The sequence below is a fragment of the Vombatus ursinus genome, unplaced genomic scaffold, assembly GCF_900497805.2.
Source record: "Vombatus ursinus unplaced genomic scaffold, bare-nosed wombat genome assembly UNPS02009205.1, whole genome shotgun sequence".
In the NCBI taxonomy this organism is placed as follows: Eukaryota; Metazoa; Chordata; class Mammalia; order Diprotodontia; family Vombatidae; genus Vombatus; species Vombatus ursinus.
In genome coordinates, this window is record NW_020948983.1 from 47,175,631 (window position 1) to 47,194,288 (window position 18,658).

The 18,658-nt window shown below is 36.9% G+C and overlaps 1 protein-coding gene across 3 annotated transcripts in view; it reads left to right on the forward strand.

Moving 5' to 3' along the window:
* FAN1 (FANCD2 and FANCI associated nuclease 1) overlaps positions 1–18,658 on the forward strand; it is a 43,200-nt gene that overhangs the window by 10,169 nt on the left and 14,373 nt on the right. For all 3 annotated transcript variants that reach the window (XM_027851735.1, XM_027851737.1, XM_027851736.1), the window contains 5 exons: positions 3,135–3,336; positions 8,673–8,906; positions 12,676–12,807; positions 14,623–14,731; positions 16,281–16,400. In XM_027851735.1, the coding sequence (XP_027707536.1) occupies positions 3,135–3,336; positions 8,673–8,906; positions 12,676–12,807; positions 14,623–14,731; positions 16,281–16,400 (797 nt within the window). The remainder of the gene's footprint in view (positions 1–3,134; positions 3,337–8,672; positions 8,907–12,675; positions 12,808–14,622; positions 14,732–16,280; positions 16,401–18,658) is intronic.

Here is an 18,658-nt window from a genome sequence, read left to right on the forward strand (position 1 = left end):
GGCATTCTTCTCCTCATTGGCTTTTTGGACCTCTTTTGCCATTTGGGTTAGTCTATTTTTTAAGGTGTTACTTTCTTCAGCATATTTTTGGGTCTCCTTTAGCAAGCTATTGACTTGTTTTTCATAATTTTCTTGCATCATTCTCATTTTTCTTCCCAATTTTTCCTCTACTTCTCTTCCTTGATTTTCAAAATCTTTTTTGAGCTCTTCCATGGCCTGAGACTGATTCGTATTTTTCTTGGGGTCTTTGGATGTAGGAGCTTTGACTTTGTTGTCTTCTTCTGGTTGTATGTTTTGATCTTCTTTGTCACCAAAGTAAGATTCTGTAGTCTGACTTTTTTTTCCTCTGTTTGCTCATCTTCCCAACCAGTCACTTGACTTTTTAACTCTTTGTTAAGGCAGGCTCTGCTCTCAGTGTGGAGAATGTACTGTCCCAAGCTTCAGGGGTTTTGTGCAGCTGTTTTCAGAGATACTTCTAGGGACCTGTAAGTTTTCAGTTCTTCCAAGGTGGTATGTTCTAAGGAGAGGTGTTTACTCCTCTCCTGGCCTGTGCTCTGGACTGTGAATGACCATAAGCACTCTTTTCTGCCCTGGAAATGAGAGGAGGGTATCCTCTCCACTGCTGTCACAAGCTCTGCTATGCCAGTGCTCCTCCTCCCCCAGGACTGGGACCCAGATCCAAGCATGGGCAAATCCTGCCTCATCACCAGCAAAGAGATCCCTACAATCCCCCTCTGATCAGCTGCTGGATCCCCCCACCATCTGTGAGCCAAGAACTCTGGAAGCAAGCCGCTGCTTCTATGGCCACCACCCTGAGGCTGCGCTAGGGCCAGCTGGACCATGTGCCTCTCACCCAAGTCCAACAGACCTTTCCCACTGACCTTCTCCCAGAAAATTTCCATTCAATTTCTTATGCTGACCCTTGATATATTGAAACCGTGTTGGGGAAAGTCTCAATGTGGAAGGGATAACTGTAATTGGTTTCTTTGCTTCAAGATGCCCCATTCCAATCCATAGTCCAAAGTCACCAAACTGACTTTGCTAAAATGTAGAACTGATCATGTCCCCTGCTCAGTAAACTCCAGTGGCTTCTTATTACCTGTGATTCAAATATTAATTCTTGTATTTGACATTTTAGGCTATTCACAATTTGAACCTTTTCCAGTCTTTTTATGCATTATTCCCTGCCATAAATTCTGTGATTTAGCAATACCATCCTACTTGCTTTCCAGCACATGACACTGTCTCCCACCTCTGTGCCTTTGCTCTGGCTATCCACCATGCCTAGAACATTTTCTTTCTTCACCTTAGCATCTTTCAGGACATGGTTCAGATGCCACCTTCTCCAGGAGGCCTTCCTGATCCTCACCAGCAAAGCCTTCCCCTCTAATGTTCTTTTCTATATCCATGGTAGATATACATATATATTTACATGTTCTCTTCTCTTTTGATATATAAGTTTCTTGAAGGTAAGGACTGCTTTTTGTGTTTTTGCCAGTTACCTGGCACATAGTAAACCTTTAAAAAATGTTTGTTGATTGATTATTTTTTAAACTTTATGCCAGTGGAACACAGATTTTGGGAGGACTTAGGAAGTTCAAAAGGCCTGGAGTACAGACCTTATCTATTTGTGGGAAGGTTTTTTCTTTAGAGTCTTGGCTCCTCTGCTTTTTTTTTGAAGGAGTGGAGAGGGCAGAGGTGGGAGTGGGTGATGGCTCTACAATTCATGAAGACTGATAATGTTGTTGATGTCTGTGTTAGTAGATGGAATTACCCACAAGGAAGAAATGGCTTCTTAAAGTATTAAGGCTTAAGATTGTAAGCTACATGATCATTTTAATGAATTATTTTTATTAATTAGTAAAAGGATCATTTTCATTTTGTAACTCATTGCTTAGTTTAGTGCACAAAGCTGGTGATTACTAAATGGCTTTTTTGTAGATCCATGATTGTTTCCTTCCCCTTTGAATGAGAAACTCTTATAATTAAACAAACAAAATTAGAAACTAGACTACAATAGAACTTCACAGAATCACAGAATCTGAGTTGGATTTGGTCTCTTACAGTTACCTATTTAATCATTCATATTTCTGTGAAGAATCAGAATTTAACCATTTCAGCCTTTGAGTGGCCTCAGAGGCTATTAAGCCTAACCTATGCCTGAACAGTCAAATGAGATAATACTTGTAAAGTGCTTAGCACAGTCCCTGACAGATAGTAGGCACTTAATAAATGCTTGTGTCCTTTCTTTCTTCCTTCCTTCTCTTCTTTACCCCTTACTTTCCTTCCTTCTTCCCTCCCAAGTGGTCATCCAGCCTTCTGAAGCCCATTAGTGATGCTGCCCTCCTGAGGCTTCCCATTCCTTTCTTGGAAAGAAAGTTTTATTTTTAACATCAAACCTCAGTATTCTGCTCTACAATTTACACCCATTTCTCCTAGTTTTTCCTTTTAGAGGCAGGCAGAAAAAATCTAATTCCTTTAAAATGTGATAACCCTTCAAGTACTTGTAGACAGATATCATATGCTGTCTCTCAAGATCTTCCACCTAACTGTCTTTTTTCACCTGGATAAATATCCTCAGTTCCTCAGAGCTTTCACTAAGTTTGAGAATTTTAATTGGTAGGAAAGGGAATGTGTGTGCGTGCGTGTGCGTGTGTGTGTGTGTGTGTGTGTGTGTGTGTGTGTGTGTATTCACATAAATATATGTGATTCTTGAAGACCAAATTATCAAAGGTCAAAGGAATGAAACTGTAATGGTAGAATTTCAGGCACTGTACAAACCTAGGGAGGAGAAACTCAATAGGTGGAGCCCCATCTGAGATCCTGTCACACTATATAAATTATAGTTTATTTACTCACTTAATTGTTAGAATAGCCTAAGTCTTGCTGAAGAAAGTTCTGCTGATTCTTGGGAAGAGTACATGCCTTCTTGGCCCTGTTAGCCATTGCTATATCATTAGAGGATAAAAACCATCCTTTTTACCTTTTTAAAAATTATGTCCCACTGGCAAAAGAGCTGGAAACTGTAGATGCTCTTGGGAAAGAATTTCCATGAGATTGTTGTTGAGAGGTTATGTTTGTAGAAATTTAAAGACTTATTCCACTTTAAATGCTTATGCTTCTTACTTCCCTAGAATCTGAATTACAAGAACTCTCCGAAGTACTTGAACTGCTTTCTGCTCCTGAGCTAAAAACCTTAGCAAAGACATTTCATTTGACAAATCCCAGTGGACAGAAGCAGCAACTGGTGGACACATTCCTCAGGTTGGCCAAACAGCGTTCAGTCTTCAGTTTTGGCAAGAATCAGCCTGGCATTGGTGCAGTGATTTTGAAAAGGTGCCATTGTGTTTTAATGCATTAAAAACTTCCAACTGCCTTTATGAGTTAAAGAAATAATGCTTTCACACGCTGTATTCATTGAATAAGTCGGGTGCTTATTTTAACTGGTTTGAATGAAAAAACAAACAAACAAACTGTAATTTCTTTTTCTTAAGATTAAAAATATGACCATTCCTAGCTTGGTGTATGGACAACACAGGCCTGCTTTTAACACTGTAGGTTTTTCAAAGGAGAGGCAAGATCTTCTGTTTTCAAAAACAGAGGAAGTAGAGGCAGCTGGATTATGCAGTGGATAGAGCATCCTCCCTGGAGTCAGGAGGACCCGAGTTTAAATCTGGCCTCGGACACTTAACTAGCTCTGTGACCTTAGGCAAGTCACTTAATCCCGATTGCCTCCAAAAAAACAGTAACAGAGGAAGCCGCATGGCATAGTAAATAGAGAACCAGTCTTGGTGGCGGGAAGGTCTAGGGTTCAAGTCTCCCCTTTGACACATACTAGATGTGTGGCTTTGGAGAAGTCACTTGCCCCCTCAGTGCCCCAGGGAACTCCTAAGAGCAGAAGTTGCCAAGTAGTTTTCATTCTGTCATTATCAGTGAAAACAGTTTCCTCACTTGGTATTCTCTACAATGATGAAATCACATCTGGTCAAATAAATAACATATAGTACTAATTCCTGTCAAAGAAAAAATAATAAAACAAATTGGTGAGTTATACCTTGTAATTAATATATTGAAATCTTATCTTGACAGAAATTTTTATATTCCCATGTGATTTTAGTATAAAAAGATTCAGTTCAGGTCTTTAGTAGTCCTAATATTTTAATACACTACCTTTCCTGAGCACAAATGGCCAAGAAGCTTTTTTTTCCTGTAGTTATATATATGTGTGTATATATATATATATGTATATATATATACATATATATGTGTGTGTGTGTATATATGTATATATATATATACACATATATATATTTTTTTGGGGGGGGGGGTGAGGCAATTGGGGTTAAATGACTTGCCCAGAGTTACATGGCTAGTAAATGTGTTATGTGTCTGAGGTCAGATTTGAACTCAGGTCCTCCTGATTCCAAAGTCGGTGCTTTATCCACTGCACCACCTAGCTGCCCCCTGTAGTAATATTTTTAATCAATATTTATGACACATCAAATATACTTTAACATTAGGGATGCCTAGATAGAAACACAACTTACTACCCCAAATGAAAATAAGATGGATTTTTTCATTCAAAACCTCAGACAAAGATGCGTATAAGGAATCCCTGTTTTGAAAATGGTTTTAGTTCTGACAATTTACATTTTGCACTGTTTTCATAGTAACCTATGCATGTGAAAATTCTAAGACCATGGGCATATTGTTTCACTTAAGAGCTCTGCCCTTCAGGTTTTGATGATTAAATATATTTTGACCTTTAGACATAGAGTTTTTCACTAAATGTAGTTTTACAACTCTGAAAAATAAAACTCTGAAAAATGTTCCACCGAACTTGCATTTATGAATATTGCCTTTCACTGCTTAGATGACCTGAAGTGACAAAGAAGGCTATAGAAATGTTTAGAATAGGGGCAGCTAGGTGGTGCAGTGGATAGAGCACTGGCCCTGGAGTCAGGAGGACCTGAGTTCACATCTCATCTCAGTCCAGACACTTGACACTTACTAACTGTATGACCCTGGACAAGTTACTTAACCCCATTGCCTAGGCAAAAAAAAAAAGAAAAAGAAAAAAAGAAATGTTTAGGATTTTCTAACATTGCTTCCCATTGAGATTTTTTAACTTCACTCCTCATGTCAGTAACTTCCAACTTTCAGAGTATCATGAACTCAATTTTTTAACATGAGCTTCTCAAACAGATCTCCAATTTCAATATGTATTCCTTTCAGTGATGTAGATTGCAGCTCATCTCTGCCTGGTCACGTGAAATATTTTAAGTAAGAATTTTTAACAGAAATTATGTTTTCCTTGAGATAAGCATAGATGTAACAGTACAGTAAAATGGAAAGAAACCATTTGATCTATCTCTGACCTTTGATAAGTCAATTAAACTCTCTGAGTCTGGGCTTCCTTATCTGTAAACTAGTGATAACACCTATCTCACAGTGTAATTGTGGGAATTAAATGAGATAATGCATGTCAAATGCTTTTTAAATTGAATGTTGCAAAGGCTTCTGGAAGGTGAACTGTAAGCATTCGGAAGAAGTGGCCTTTTCATCCACACAAAAGAAAAAACACCAAGTGGATAAAGAATGTCTACTGCCCAGATCATGACATGCAGTATGATGGATAAGTTAGAGCTTATCCATCAGTATATGTATGTGTGTATACATGAAGACACAGAGGGACATTTTATACACAGACAATACCCCCTTTATGTGTATATGTATATATACACATCCATACATGCATACATAAATGGGATGTATGCATGTATATATGTATGTGTGTGTGCATGTGTGAGACAGGTGGTACAGATAGGCCATGAGTTACCCTAGAATTAAAAAAAGAAGTAGAGAGCTAGGTTGTCTTCAGGAAGTTGTAAAACTACTTTAATAACCTCAAACTCCTCCTGGAAACAATGGTCTATCTTTTTAATATCAGTATTCTACTGGTATTCTCTAGTTGTAAGACATGAAACACTATAGCCCCCAAAGAACTAAAGATGAGTATCGGCACACAGAGGGCAGTGGGGAGAGTGTGAGCAGGCCGTCACACATAACAGTAAAGGAGCTTTGAAGAACAGGAGTAAAAGATGCCATCAGGGAGACATACGATCAGAAGAAGGACTGGTAACATGGATAGAGCAAGGGATAACCACTGGGCAGCCTGGGAGCTGTACTGATATCTTTGCAGTGTCATGACAAAGCAAGGAAGGCCCCTAGTATTTTGGCTCTTCTGTGGCAAACTTAGGGAAGAACATATACAGGAATTGTACAGGACAGGTTGCAATCTGCATTGTTGAAGGAAACCTCGAAATCTTTGAGATCACAGATCCATTAGAATATTATTCATAATAAGAAGGTAAAATGATAGATTTTGCAAATATTGGCCCCATCAAATACCAAGAGAACAAAAAACTTTACAGACTAAAAAAAAACAAGAACTGATAGCATATGCCAAGGTTAATTGATTATAGAATGTGAGATAATTAAAGTATTATAAAGTTCCTAAGTGGATAGCATGTTGGGCCTGGGTTCGGGAAGACTCATCTTCATGAATTCAGTTTGACCTCAGATACTAGCTGTGTGAGCCTGAGCAAGTCTCTTAATCTTGTTTGTCTCAGTTTCCTCCTCTGTCAAATGAGCTGGAGAAGGAATTGGCAAACTACTCCATTGTCTTTACCAAGGAAACCACAGGTGGGGTCACAAAGGTCCTAGACATAACTAAAACGTCTGAACAACAACAACAAAAGTTCCTATGTATCTTTTATACATGTAGCACTTTCTTTATATATTTTATGTTGTTTTATTCTTTGGGCCCAAAAACCTTCCTAGTAAATACAAATTATGATATCCTACTTTGCATGATACTTTGCAGGTTTCAGAATGTTTTCACCTACATATGGAATCTCATTTGATCCTTATAACCCAGTGAAGTAGGGGGAATTGTATTAATATTATTTTCTTTTTGCAAAAGAGAAAGCTGAGGCCCAAAGAGGCTAAATTTTACCCAGTATCACATACCTAATAAGCTGTTAAAGCCAGAATTATAACCTGGGTCTTCTGACTCCAAATCCAGTGTGCTTTTCACTGCACTAGGTTAGATTATAAAAGAAATTAGGTCAACGGATTTGGTCACTAATCTTAGGAAAAGGTTTTTTGTTTGTTTGTTTGTTTTTTGGGTTTTTTTTGGCAAGACTATTTTAGTTTTTACCTCAAATCACTATCAAATAAGATTTTTAACCTTCTTAGAAATTTATACAGACCCCAGATTTGCCCATCATTAAAATTATTGCACAATTTTCTACTTAGTTGCAATAGAAAATGTTTTCTGCTGCTGTAAAAATTAACATTTGTACTTCACATATATATATTTATGCATTTTATATATATATTCCCCCCCCCATTAAAATGAGAGATATCAATAGGGGGCATTTAAAATGTCTTTAAGAGTCTTGCTGGATTGCAGCAGTTGGTCTGATCATAGTGTTGTTTCATTTTGCTTATGAGGATGCTTAAAAAGCATCAAATTACCTATTATTATTCACAGTCATACTTCCTCACCAGTTAAAGTTTTACAAAATACTTGCCTGATAACAACCCTAAGAAGTAAGGTAAATAGTATTATGTCCATTTTACTGATGAGAAAACTGAGGCTCGTGGTGTCAGACAACATGTCCATGATCACCCAGTTAATAAATATAAGAGCTGGAACTTGAATCCAGGTCTTCTGGCTGTTTATGCTATGTCATCTTTTTAAAGAAACAAAAAAAAAGGTTTGTTGATACATTTTTTACACCATAGTCATTTTTTAATACACACTTCCCCATAAACCCTATCTTGGCACTAAGAAAAACCTAACCAGCAATGGCATGTGACCGTATTTGCAGTATTCCACATACAGATTTCTTCACCTCTCTGCTGAGAGGAAGGAAATGTTTTGTCATTTGTCCTTCAGGACCAACGTTAGCTATGCCATTTAATCTGGGTTCAGTGACCTCTTGTTATTTTTGCTTATGTTATTGTGGTTAGGTCTGTCCTTCTCCCTGGTTCTGTTTTCATTGTTGTGTACTAGGTCATACAAGCCTATCTACATTTTTATAAATGCATTGTATTTGTCGTTTCTATCAGCATAGTAGCGTTCCATTCCGTTCATAGTCCATAATTTGTTCAGCCACATCCTATTCGGTGGGCCCCTGCTTTGTTTTCAATGTTTTGTCCTCACAGAAAGTCCTGTACTGTCTCAAGCAATCCCTGCAAATAGCTGTGGAATAGAGCTGGTCCCCAGAGGTGGAAACTGATTATACTGTACTGCCTGGCTTTCATTTGACTGCTATACCACTTCCAAATGCAAAATGATGTGTCTCTCTACCAAGGAGTAATAATAATAATGAGAATTCACATAAATCTCTTTCATTTGTTTGAAAAAGGGATTGGGATCAGGAGTTGAGAATTGCTGATGTTGAATGTGTAATTTTTTTGCAATGATTAATAACTTTTTTGATATTTTAATACCCAGGTTTTTTTCCATCACAGAATGAATATATACTCTTTAGGGTTGGTTTTTTTAAAAATTCTTTAGTGATAAAATAATTTTTAAACAATCTGCATTTAATATATTTAAAATGATAATAGTAAGGATACATTATAAATTTTCTTTCTAGGGCAAAGGATTTGGTAGGACAGTCTGTAAGGATCTGTAAAGGTCCTCGGGCTGTTTTTTCCCGTATTTTGCTGCTATTTTCATTGACTGATTCAGTGGAAGAAGAAGATGCTGCTTGTGGTGGGCAAGGCCAACTTTTCACGGTACTAATGGTCAACCTAGGCCGAATGACTTTTCCCAGTTACACAATAAATAGGAAAACACCAGTCTTCCAAGATAAAGAAGATCTCATCAGGTAGGATTATGCCAGATGATTTTAATAGCTAATGTGTTTTTGATTGCCAGTATTATTCAGAATAAAAACAAACTTTTGAGTTTTTTGTTTCATATGTGGAAATAATGAATTTTGTAAGTATATGAACTACATAGAAACAGTACTTAGAATTAGTGTGCCAAAGTCATTTGCTTTGGGTAGTCAATTTTCCTGATTTATTATCCTACTTCACTTCCTTTAATTCATTATTTTATCTCACTCTAAATAATATTTTTTAAAATGAGATACTTTGTTTTCACTAGCAAGACTGAAGATGATCACCTTATCTTTAATAATAGTATTTTTTTTCAATTTCTCGCTCTGCGATTTATTACTTATATGTAACCTTAAGTAAACTGTATGACCTCTGAGACACCTCAAAGTTTTCAATTGATGATTTTCAGAACCTGAGATTAGTGAATCTGCATGAGATGGGATAGGTTAAGATACAACTATATTGATATCTTTTATTCCCCAGTGAATAACCAGGTATTGGAAGTGGTTGCCCAATTTGATATTTTTTTTTTATGGTAATTTATTTATTTATTTTTTTGTTTTCAACATTTACCTCCACAAGATTTTGAGTTCCAAATTTTCACCCCATCTTGCCCCTTCCTCCACCCCGAGATGGCATGCATTCTGAATACCCCTTTCCCTAGTCTGCCTTCCCTTCTATCTCTCCCCGCCTTCTCTTTTCCCCTTCCCCTTCTCTTTTCCTGTAGGGCAGGATAGATTTCTGTACCCCATTTCCTGTATTTCTTATTTCCCAGTTGCATGTGAAAACATTTTTTTTTAAACATGTGTTTTTAAAACTTTGGCTTCCAAATTTTCTCCCTTTCTCCCTCCCTGCCCACCCTCATTGATAAGGTAAGCAACTAAATATAGGTTATATATGTGCAGTTATACAAAACACTTCCATAGTAGATAATGCTGTGAAAAACTAACTCTATTTTCCTTAATCTTATCCCATGCCCCCCATTTATTCTATTCTTTCTTTTGACCGTGTCCCTCCTCAGAAGTATTTGCTTCTGATTACCCCCTTTCCCAATCTGCCGTCCTCTCTATCATCCCCCTGTTCTCTTGTCCCCTTCCCCCCCTATTTTCCAGTAGGGTAAAAATTTCCATACCCAATTCAGTGTGTATGTTATTCCCTCCTTAAGTCAAATCCTATGAGAGTAAGATTCACTCATTCCCTCTCACCTTCCCCCGTTTCCCCTCCGCTGTAAGAGTCTTTTCTGGTTTTTTTTTTTTTTTTTGTGAGATAATTTACCCCATTCTACCTCTCCCTTTCTCCTTCTGCTGGTATAATCCTTTCTCACCCCTTAATTTTATTCTCCAGGTATGACCCCTTCATTTTCAACTCACCCTGTGCCCTCAATCTATCTATCTATCTATCTGTCTGTCTATCTATCTATCTATCTATCTATCTATCTATCTATCTATCTATCTATACGTACATATAATTTTTTCCCCTCTAACTACCCTAATACTGACAAAGGTCTCATGAGTTACAAATATCATCTTTCCATGCAGGAATGTAAACAGTTCAACTTTAATAAGTCTCTTATGGATTTTCTCTTTCCTGTTTACCTCTTCATGTTCCACTTGAGTCTTGTATTTAAAAATCAGATTTTCTATTCAGCTCTGGTCTTTTCATCAAGAATGCTTGAAAGTCCTCTATTTCACTGAATGACCATTTTTTTCCCCTGTAGGATTATACTTAATTTTGCTGGGTAGGTGATTCTTGGTTGTAATCCTATCTCCTTTGCCCTCCGGAATATTATGTTCCATGCCCTGCGGTCCCTTAATGTAGAAGCAGCTAAATCTTATGTTATCCTGATTGTGTTTCCACAGTACTTGAATTGTTTCTTTCTGGCTGCTTGTAATATTTTCTCCTTGACCTGGGAACTCTGGAATTTGACTACAATATTCCTAGGAGTTTTCCTTAGGGGATCTCTCTCAGGAGGAGATCAGTAGATTCTTTCCATTTCTATTTTGCCCTCTGGTTCTAAAATATCAGGGCAGTTTTCCTGGATAATTTCTTGAAAGATGATGTCCAGGCTCTTTTTTTGATCATGGCTTTCAGATAGTCCAATAATTTTTAAATTCTCTCTCCTGGTTCTATTTTCCAGGTCAGTTGTTTTTCCAATGAGATATTTCACATTGTTTTCTAATTTTTCATTCTTTTGGATTTGTGTTACAGTGTTTTGATTTCTCATAAAGTCACTAGCTTCCAATTAATAATAGTATTAAAGACATACACATTTTCCTAAGTAGTGTTACGTGATGTATTCAATCTTTGACTCTATTGAAAATGGAATTGTGATAGATGTCATAACAAAGTTTTACCTCCCTAACACATTTCTACTGCCCTTTGAATAGTAAATACTAACTAATAATGGCTATTACCATGTTACTAAGAAAAAAAAATGGTTAAAAAGTGGATAAATGATAGCAGTGATTGAAACTTGGAGATTAAATCTGTTATCTTTAGATACGAAAAGTTTAATTCATTCAACAAGCATTAATTAAATACCTCATATGGACCAGGTGCTGGGGATACAGACAGAAGTGAAAAAATTCCTGCCTTCACGGAGCTTAAAATTTTAGTGTACTAATGAAATGGTCTTTCTTTGATTTTCCAGAAACCTATTTGGGCTTCTTCAGACCTGTTTGAAATTATTTGTCTTTGAGTTCTCTTTTCTCAGGAGGTTTTGCTATGAAATTGTTTATGACCTTTGTATGTATCCTTTGATACAGAAAAGTATACTTAAAAGAAATTGTTACACTGTGTAGTTTTCTGTTTATTACTTTGACAGTGTGACAGACTCTCTTCTTTGAAAAGTGAATCCAAAGGAAAATAGTTTAAATATGACTGCAGCAAATGTAAAGGCTCAATGGCAATGTTAGAGTCGATTTTTTTTTTTTTACATCCTAAGGGCTAATGAGAGATGATACCCTTCCTTTGAGGTTTATTGATTTCGGAAAATCCATAGGTGAAACTCGTCACAGTTGTGAAATGGTCAGATGGCCCCTGCTCTGGTTTTGTTAAAAAACAAAAACCAAAACAAAACAAAACCAAAAACCTTCTGTCTTCACTTGGTTTAGACTGTCTTTAAATGAACAGGCTGCCTTTGCTTAAGAATAGACTAACCCTACTTTTGTCTTCTGCCTTGTCAAGTCATCAGCAATGTTTTCAAAGCCTTCATGGCTCACAAATAATAGGTTCATTGTTTTTTGCTGGTACACACGGTCTCTTTATCTCATATAAAGGCAACTGGATATATGACATATTGTTAGCCATTCAAATTAATGTTACTGGCATTGTTTTTGAAAGACCCCAGTAAATTGGGAAGGACACCTGTGTTTGAATGAATAGTTTATCAAATATGTACCACAGTAACAAGAAAAAGTTAAAAACTTACTCTCAGAGATAGATGGTGAGTAAAGTGCTTCAAAGTACAGACTTCTCTGTTTAGCTCTGTATTTTATAATTCTTCTGGTCAGTGAATTATTTCACGGAACAAAATGTGTTAGCTCTTCTAGGTTACTAGAGTATTAGTAAATTATTGCTATGCTAAAAGTATTTTGCCCCTAAGTAATACTGACTAGATTGGACTACTGTCCTTTTCTAACTTTGAAAAATTCATCTTGGAGAGAAATTAAGTATAAGAAATGGATTACATTTCATTCATTTTTATACAAATGCTTTTTTGACTTGCCTTTTCATTATGACTTTTTAAAACATCAGATATGCTTCAGCTACTCATATGTTGAATGATATTTCTACTATGATGGTTAATGGGAAATGGAAGGAAGCTAATGAGCTCTGCAAATGTGCAAAGGAGGATTGGAACAAGCTAAAAAATCATCCATCCCTAAGGTAATAGCTTAGAGCAGTGTCTTCAAATGCACACCCCAATGAACATGCTCAGTTTATGTAAGACTTATTGTGGGGTTAGGGGAGCATGAAGATCATGCTGATTAATTCTGTGGTCAAACCTACAATATAACTGGAAGCATTATATTTCTTGCTTATTTACATACTGTTGTGTGAAGTAGAAACAATCCAAAAGCTTAAAATGAACTCATATAAGAAAGTGTACTTTTCTGAGCACCAAAAATGTGTGAACAATAATCTGTTTTTCACTTGTTGTCATTTAATTGGCTGCGGACCAGTCAGCTGAATTTGAAATGCAGAAGAAACAAAGAAATGGTGCAGAGGTTACGGAAAACATACAAGGTTTATTCATCAAATGGAAATTCAAGTGGGTACAATTTTGCAGATGAAACTAGAGTGAACAGTTGCTTTAAATGTTCCACCTGGTCAGCACAGGATGTCTCACATCATATTATATGACAATTACTGAGCATCTTCAATATTTAAATATTATCAAGAAATTCTGTCCTATTTATTCTTTTCATCATAAAATATTTACAAAAATTATAAAATATAAATATTTATAAAATATTTATCAATGAAATCCTTTTATTTTTAGAATATTTAGAGCATTAATCCCATAAGGAAATAGTTTTTACTTAAAAAATAACTACTCATCCACCCTGAGGGTTATTCCTTTGGAAGGTAACCCTTGTTATTAGATTCTGGCTTGTAGGTAAAATAGTTGGTGAGTGGCCAGTAGAGTGACCCAAGAATACTGGTTCTTTTGTTTAATGCTGTAGGGAGCTAGCTTCCTTCACTAATGTAGATTGGCAGCTGTTTTGCTGCCTAGAGCCTTAGAAGAGTTGCCTGAGATCCTGAGAGAAGTGACTTGCTTGGGGTTTCACAGCCTCTGTGCATGTGTCAGAGGTGAAACTTGAGCCTGCTTCTGCCTGACTCCAAGTCCAGATCTTTATTCACAATGCTGGACTGCATCTCAAGGATGTGAGGATAGATACTAAAAACCTGGACAGAATTTCATTTGTATTTGTACTTAGGGTGTGGAAAAGCATATGAAACGTAGATGGCTGAGGTGCATACTGTGTGGTTTTAAAGACATTCAGCTTATTTTTAAACTTTTGATGACTGTTTTTTTTTTTTGTCTGAAAACCCCATATTGCCTTGTTATTGATGTCCTCCACTAAAGTCTTACTCTAGTGCCCAATCATGGCATGGAGGTGATCTTGGATTCATGGAACACAAATTCTGGCTGATCCTGCCAAGGTGGAAATGCTTTGAGTGTGGACCTGATAACAAACTGTTATCCAAGGATCCCAGCCCTACCCCAAACCAGTTTTAAAAATATTATCACTAAAAGCTGGGTCATCAAATGGCATTTTTTTTTTAGTAATAGACATCTAATTAAGGGGAAGGAAATGAGCATTTATATAGTACCTACCATGTATCAGGCATAGTGCTAAAGCACTTTACAATTATTATCTCATTTGATCCTCAAAACCACCCTTTGAAATAGGTGATGTTATCCCCATTTTGCAGTTGAGGAAACTAAAGCAAACAGAGGTCAAATGATTTGCATAGGGTCACACAGTTAGTATCTGAGGCTAGATTTGAACTCTGGAAGATCTGACATTAGGCCCAATGCTTTAGGCTCTGTACCACTTAGATGCATTTAATTAAGCACAAGAGATTGTGATCTGCATCCATGTAAGTAATATCCACTCTGAAACCCCAGATCTGTGCATGTATTATCAAACCTGTAATTAACATTAAATTCTTGGTATGACAACTTTATTTTAGATACCATGAGGATTTACCTCTTTTCCTGCGGTGTTTTACTGTTGGGTGGGTTTATACAAGGATTTTCTCTAGAGCAGTTGAAATACTACAAAGACTGCACATGTATGAGGTATGTTGGATACTTTTCTGCTCTTTTATATATAACAAAAAAAATCAGATTTCGGCATGATTTAATCTTATTTTGCTATCAAGGTAGCTCTGCATTTTTTCATACATTTTTGTAGCCACTAGTAATATAGTTAAAATAATCAATTGGGCCCAGCCCAATGTAGTATAAAATAATATAGGTAATTCACTAGGATTTTTTTTGGGGGGGGAGGGAGTTGGGGGAAAAGAGGAAGAAACTTCTTAAGATTATTAAATATTATTGGAACCCTTACCCTGTTTCCCCTTGTGATGAATGAAAAGTCTGAGAGACATTTCTGGGTAATTAACAATCAATTTTATTAATTATGGCTAGCAGATAATTGATAAAATGATGGTCATTTGTCTTTCTCTCGTAAGCCAAAGAGAAACCTTGGAAGGTCACTGAATGCTTAAAAAGCCTTTGGAAAAGGGGGTGTACCTGAAGGTGGAAATCAACTCTGATTGGTTAACATTCAGTGAGGGGTTGGACATATTAATGAGGAGATGGGCAAAAAGTCTTCAGCTTTTCCTGCAGAGAATATGACCTAATCATGAAACTCATCCACGTCCAGCAATCTGGACAAAAGAATTCATCTCTACCCAGACCTCGCTGGCTGGTTTTTCATTTCATAAGCTGGGTCACCCTAAATTCTAATAGAAGGTCCCAAGGACAAGGGCTTATTTCCTGAGGGCAAGACTCACCTAGATTGGATTCTGCTTGTATGGTTTTCTAGGTGGGTAGGGTCCCCATAACCTATAGGGTTTTATTTCTGAATGAGGAAATAGAAAAGGAAAACCTTAATATTAATTAATAATTGGTTATTAATATAAGAGAGAAATAATAATTTCTCTCACCTTCTGTTGAATAGATCTGATAGGATGTACATGAGAAAAGAGAGATAAAAAGTAAAGGTAAAATGCAAGTTTGATATGAAAATAGACTCTCACTTATGTCCATTTTTCACCAGGTATCATAGATTATTTGGAAAGGAAATAACTGGAAGTAAAAAAAAAAAAAGCCAGAAACTGACTGTGTGCTTACACCAGGAATAGTTTGTGAGAAATGTTAAGGTTTACTTCTGCTTCTGGCATTTCTGTATTGTAAAAGGTCATTGTGAAAAGATGACTTCATGTGTTAGTAAAGAATGACTATAATAAAGTTATACCTGGGCCAGTTGTTCAGTTGACCAGAGTATGGTAGTTTGAAAGCACTGTTTTCACAGGGGCCAGTTTGCATGGCCTGGAGAAAAATTGTGAAAAGTTAATGCACACAAATCACATTCCTGAAACCTGACTGACCTTCTCAGTACTTAATTACAAGGATGACTTGATGAAAAATGTGGTTATCCAACTCATCCTTACTACATGAGAGATAACTCAAAGTGCATGTGAAATGAATAGCGTGTGACCAGCTTCATCTTTGAGTGGAAATGTGATTTGTGACTCCAGTTGGTGATATTAACTGGTTTATAGATTTAATTCATCTTGAATTAATTTTCATTTGTCTAAATGAAAGCTTCTTGTTGCTATAGGAAGCAGTAGAGGAACTTGAAAATCTTTTGTCACAAAAAATATATTGTCTTGAGAGCAGAGGTCGATGGTGGGACAGACTGGCACTTAATTTACATCAACATTTGAAACGTATTGAACAGGTATCATTATTAAGTAACACATTTTTTAAAATATGTGATCAACTGCTGTGCTACAATTTTGAAAGACCATGTAAATCTTTTAAGTACTTGAGTATGATTCTTGAAAAAATATAGTAATTAAAACACTTATTTCTTTGTTGGGTCATTTTTGTTTGTCTATCCTCCCCCCTGCCCCAAGAAAATTTCATAAGGATTCTAAAGGAAGTTTTCAAATAGAAGTCTGACCCTTAATATTTATTGTTAATCAAAATTAATTTTAGATTACAATGTCCTCTTAGCAGAATATGTCATATGCCCTCCAATAGAATATATGCTCTTTGAGGACAGAAACTGTTTTCATATTTTTCATTGTATCCACAATTCCTAGAGCACATAATAGATACTTAAGAAATGTTTATTAAATTGAATATAGGATATTCTCATGAAAGTTGTAGATACCCTAATCATCTTAAATGTGGATTAAGTTTGTTATGTGAGGGTAAATATGTTAAGAAACAAACTCTCAATATTACTCAGTACACGTGTGCAACTACTTGAATAATTTTATTGAAGTCTCAAAAGAATAGATTAAACTCAATCAGTATTGATCATTTACATGATGCAAAAAACGTTGTGGGGGAAATAGAGATAATATAAGACCTTCTTTGCCTTCAAGAAACTTTACACCCTAATGGAAGAAATAAGGCAAAATATATATGCAGAATAACGATTCTTCTTGGCAGAGATACTGGTTTGGTTTGCCATTTCCTTCTCCGGCTTATTTTATAGATGAGGAAACTGAGGCAAACAGGGTTAAGTGACTTGCCCAGGGTCACACAGTGAGCCTAGTCAGTGTCTGAGGCTGGATTCGTACTCAGATCCTCCTGACTCCAGGTCTGGCTCTCTATCCACGTGCCACCCAGCTGCCTCCAACAACAGCAACAACAACAACAACAGCAGCAAAGGAGAATGTGATAACTGTCAGAACTATATGCGGCGTGCTGTAAGAGTTTAGAGTGAGGCTCCATAGGATCATAGGACTCTTATTGGAAGAGAATTGAGAAGTTGTCTAGTTCAGCCCCCTTATCTTGCAGATAAGGACACTGAGGCCCCAGAATAAAGGGCAGAATCAGATTTGAACCCAGGTCCTCTGATTCTAAATCCAGATCTTTCTCCATCTCAGCATTCCTATCTGAGTGATCAGAGGAAGCATTTCGAAAGAGGTGGATTTAAGCTGGGATTTGGAATGTGTAGGATTTCATCAGATAAAAAGTGATGAGAGAACCCTAAAAGCAAAGGTAGGGGGCAAAGGTAGGCTACAGGCTAAGAAAGCAGGTAGCGAAAGACAGACTGGAAAAAATGGGTTGAAGCTAGAATGTGGCATTGAATGCTAGGCCTTCAGACTGTATTTGGAGTGGCATTGTATTTGGTAGGCATTACAATGTAAGCTTCTGGAAGGCAGGGACTATCACTTATTTTAGTCAGAGCCTAGCACACAATAACTTGTACACTGTAAGCATTTAATAATGCTTTGCCTATCATGAAGAGTACTGACTTGAAGTTTTTTTTTTTTTTTCTGAAAAGATTTTTGAATAATGAAATGATCAGGATTCTATTTGGAGAAACAATCTCCCAAGGGTATAGGCGATGAATAGGAAGAGGAAGAGACTAGGGGTGGAAAACCAGTTAGAAAGTTCTTTGTGCTAACTGAAGTTATTGTTGATAAAAGCCTGAACTAAAGTGATGGAAGAGGGAGAGATAAGAAAGACACTGTGGAGGCTTAAGCAGTAAGACCTAGGGAACAAGGAAGATGGAGGGAGCCAGAGATGATAACCAGGCTTTGCTCTTGACCGATTGGAAGAATGCTCCTGCCATGAACAGAAATAGGAAACTTGAGTCAGAGTGGGTTTGAAGGGTCAGGAGAGGGAAAGGCATTGTATTTAGGATGTGTGAAGTCAGTGGTACGTACCCATGAGAGATCCCAGGGAGAAGGGACAGAGAGGAAGGGAACAAGCATTTATTAAACGTTTACTGTGTGTCAGGCACTGGGCTAAGTGCTTTAAAATGATGTTATTTGAGCCTCACAGCAACCTTGTGAAGTAGGTGCCATTATTATCCCCATTTTACAGTTGAGGAAATTGAGGCAGACAGGTTAAGTCACTTGCCCAGGGTCACACAACTAGGCAGTTTCTGAGATTGGCTTTGAACACAGGTCTTCCTTGTTCCAGGGTCAGGGTTTTATGCGCTCCTCTAAGTAGATAATGATAAAATATGATACT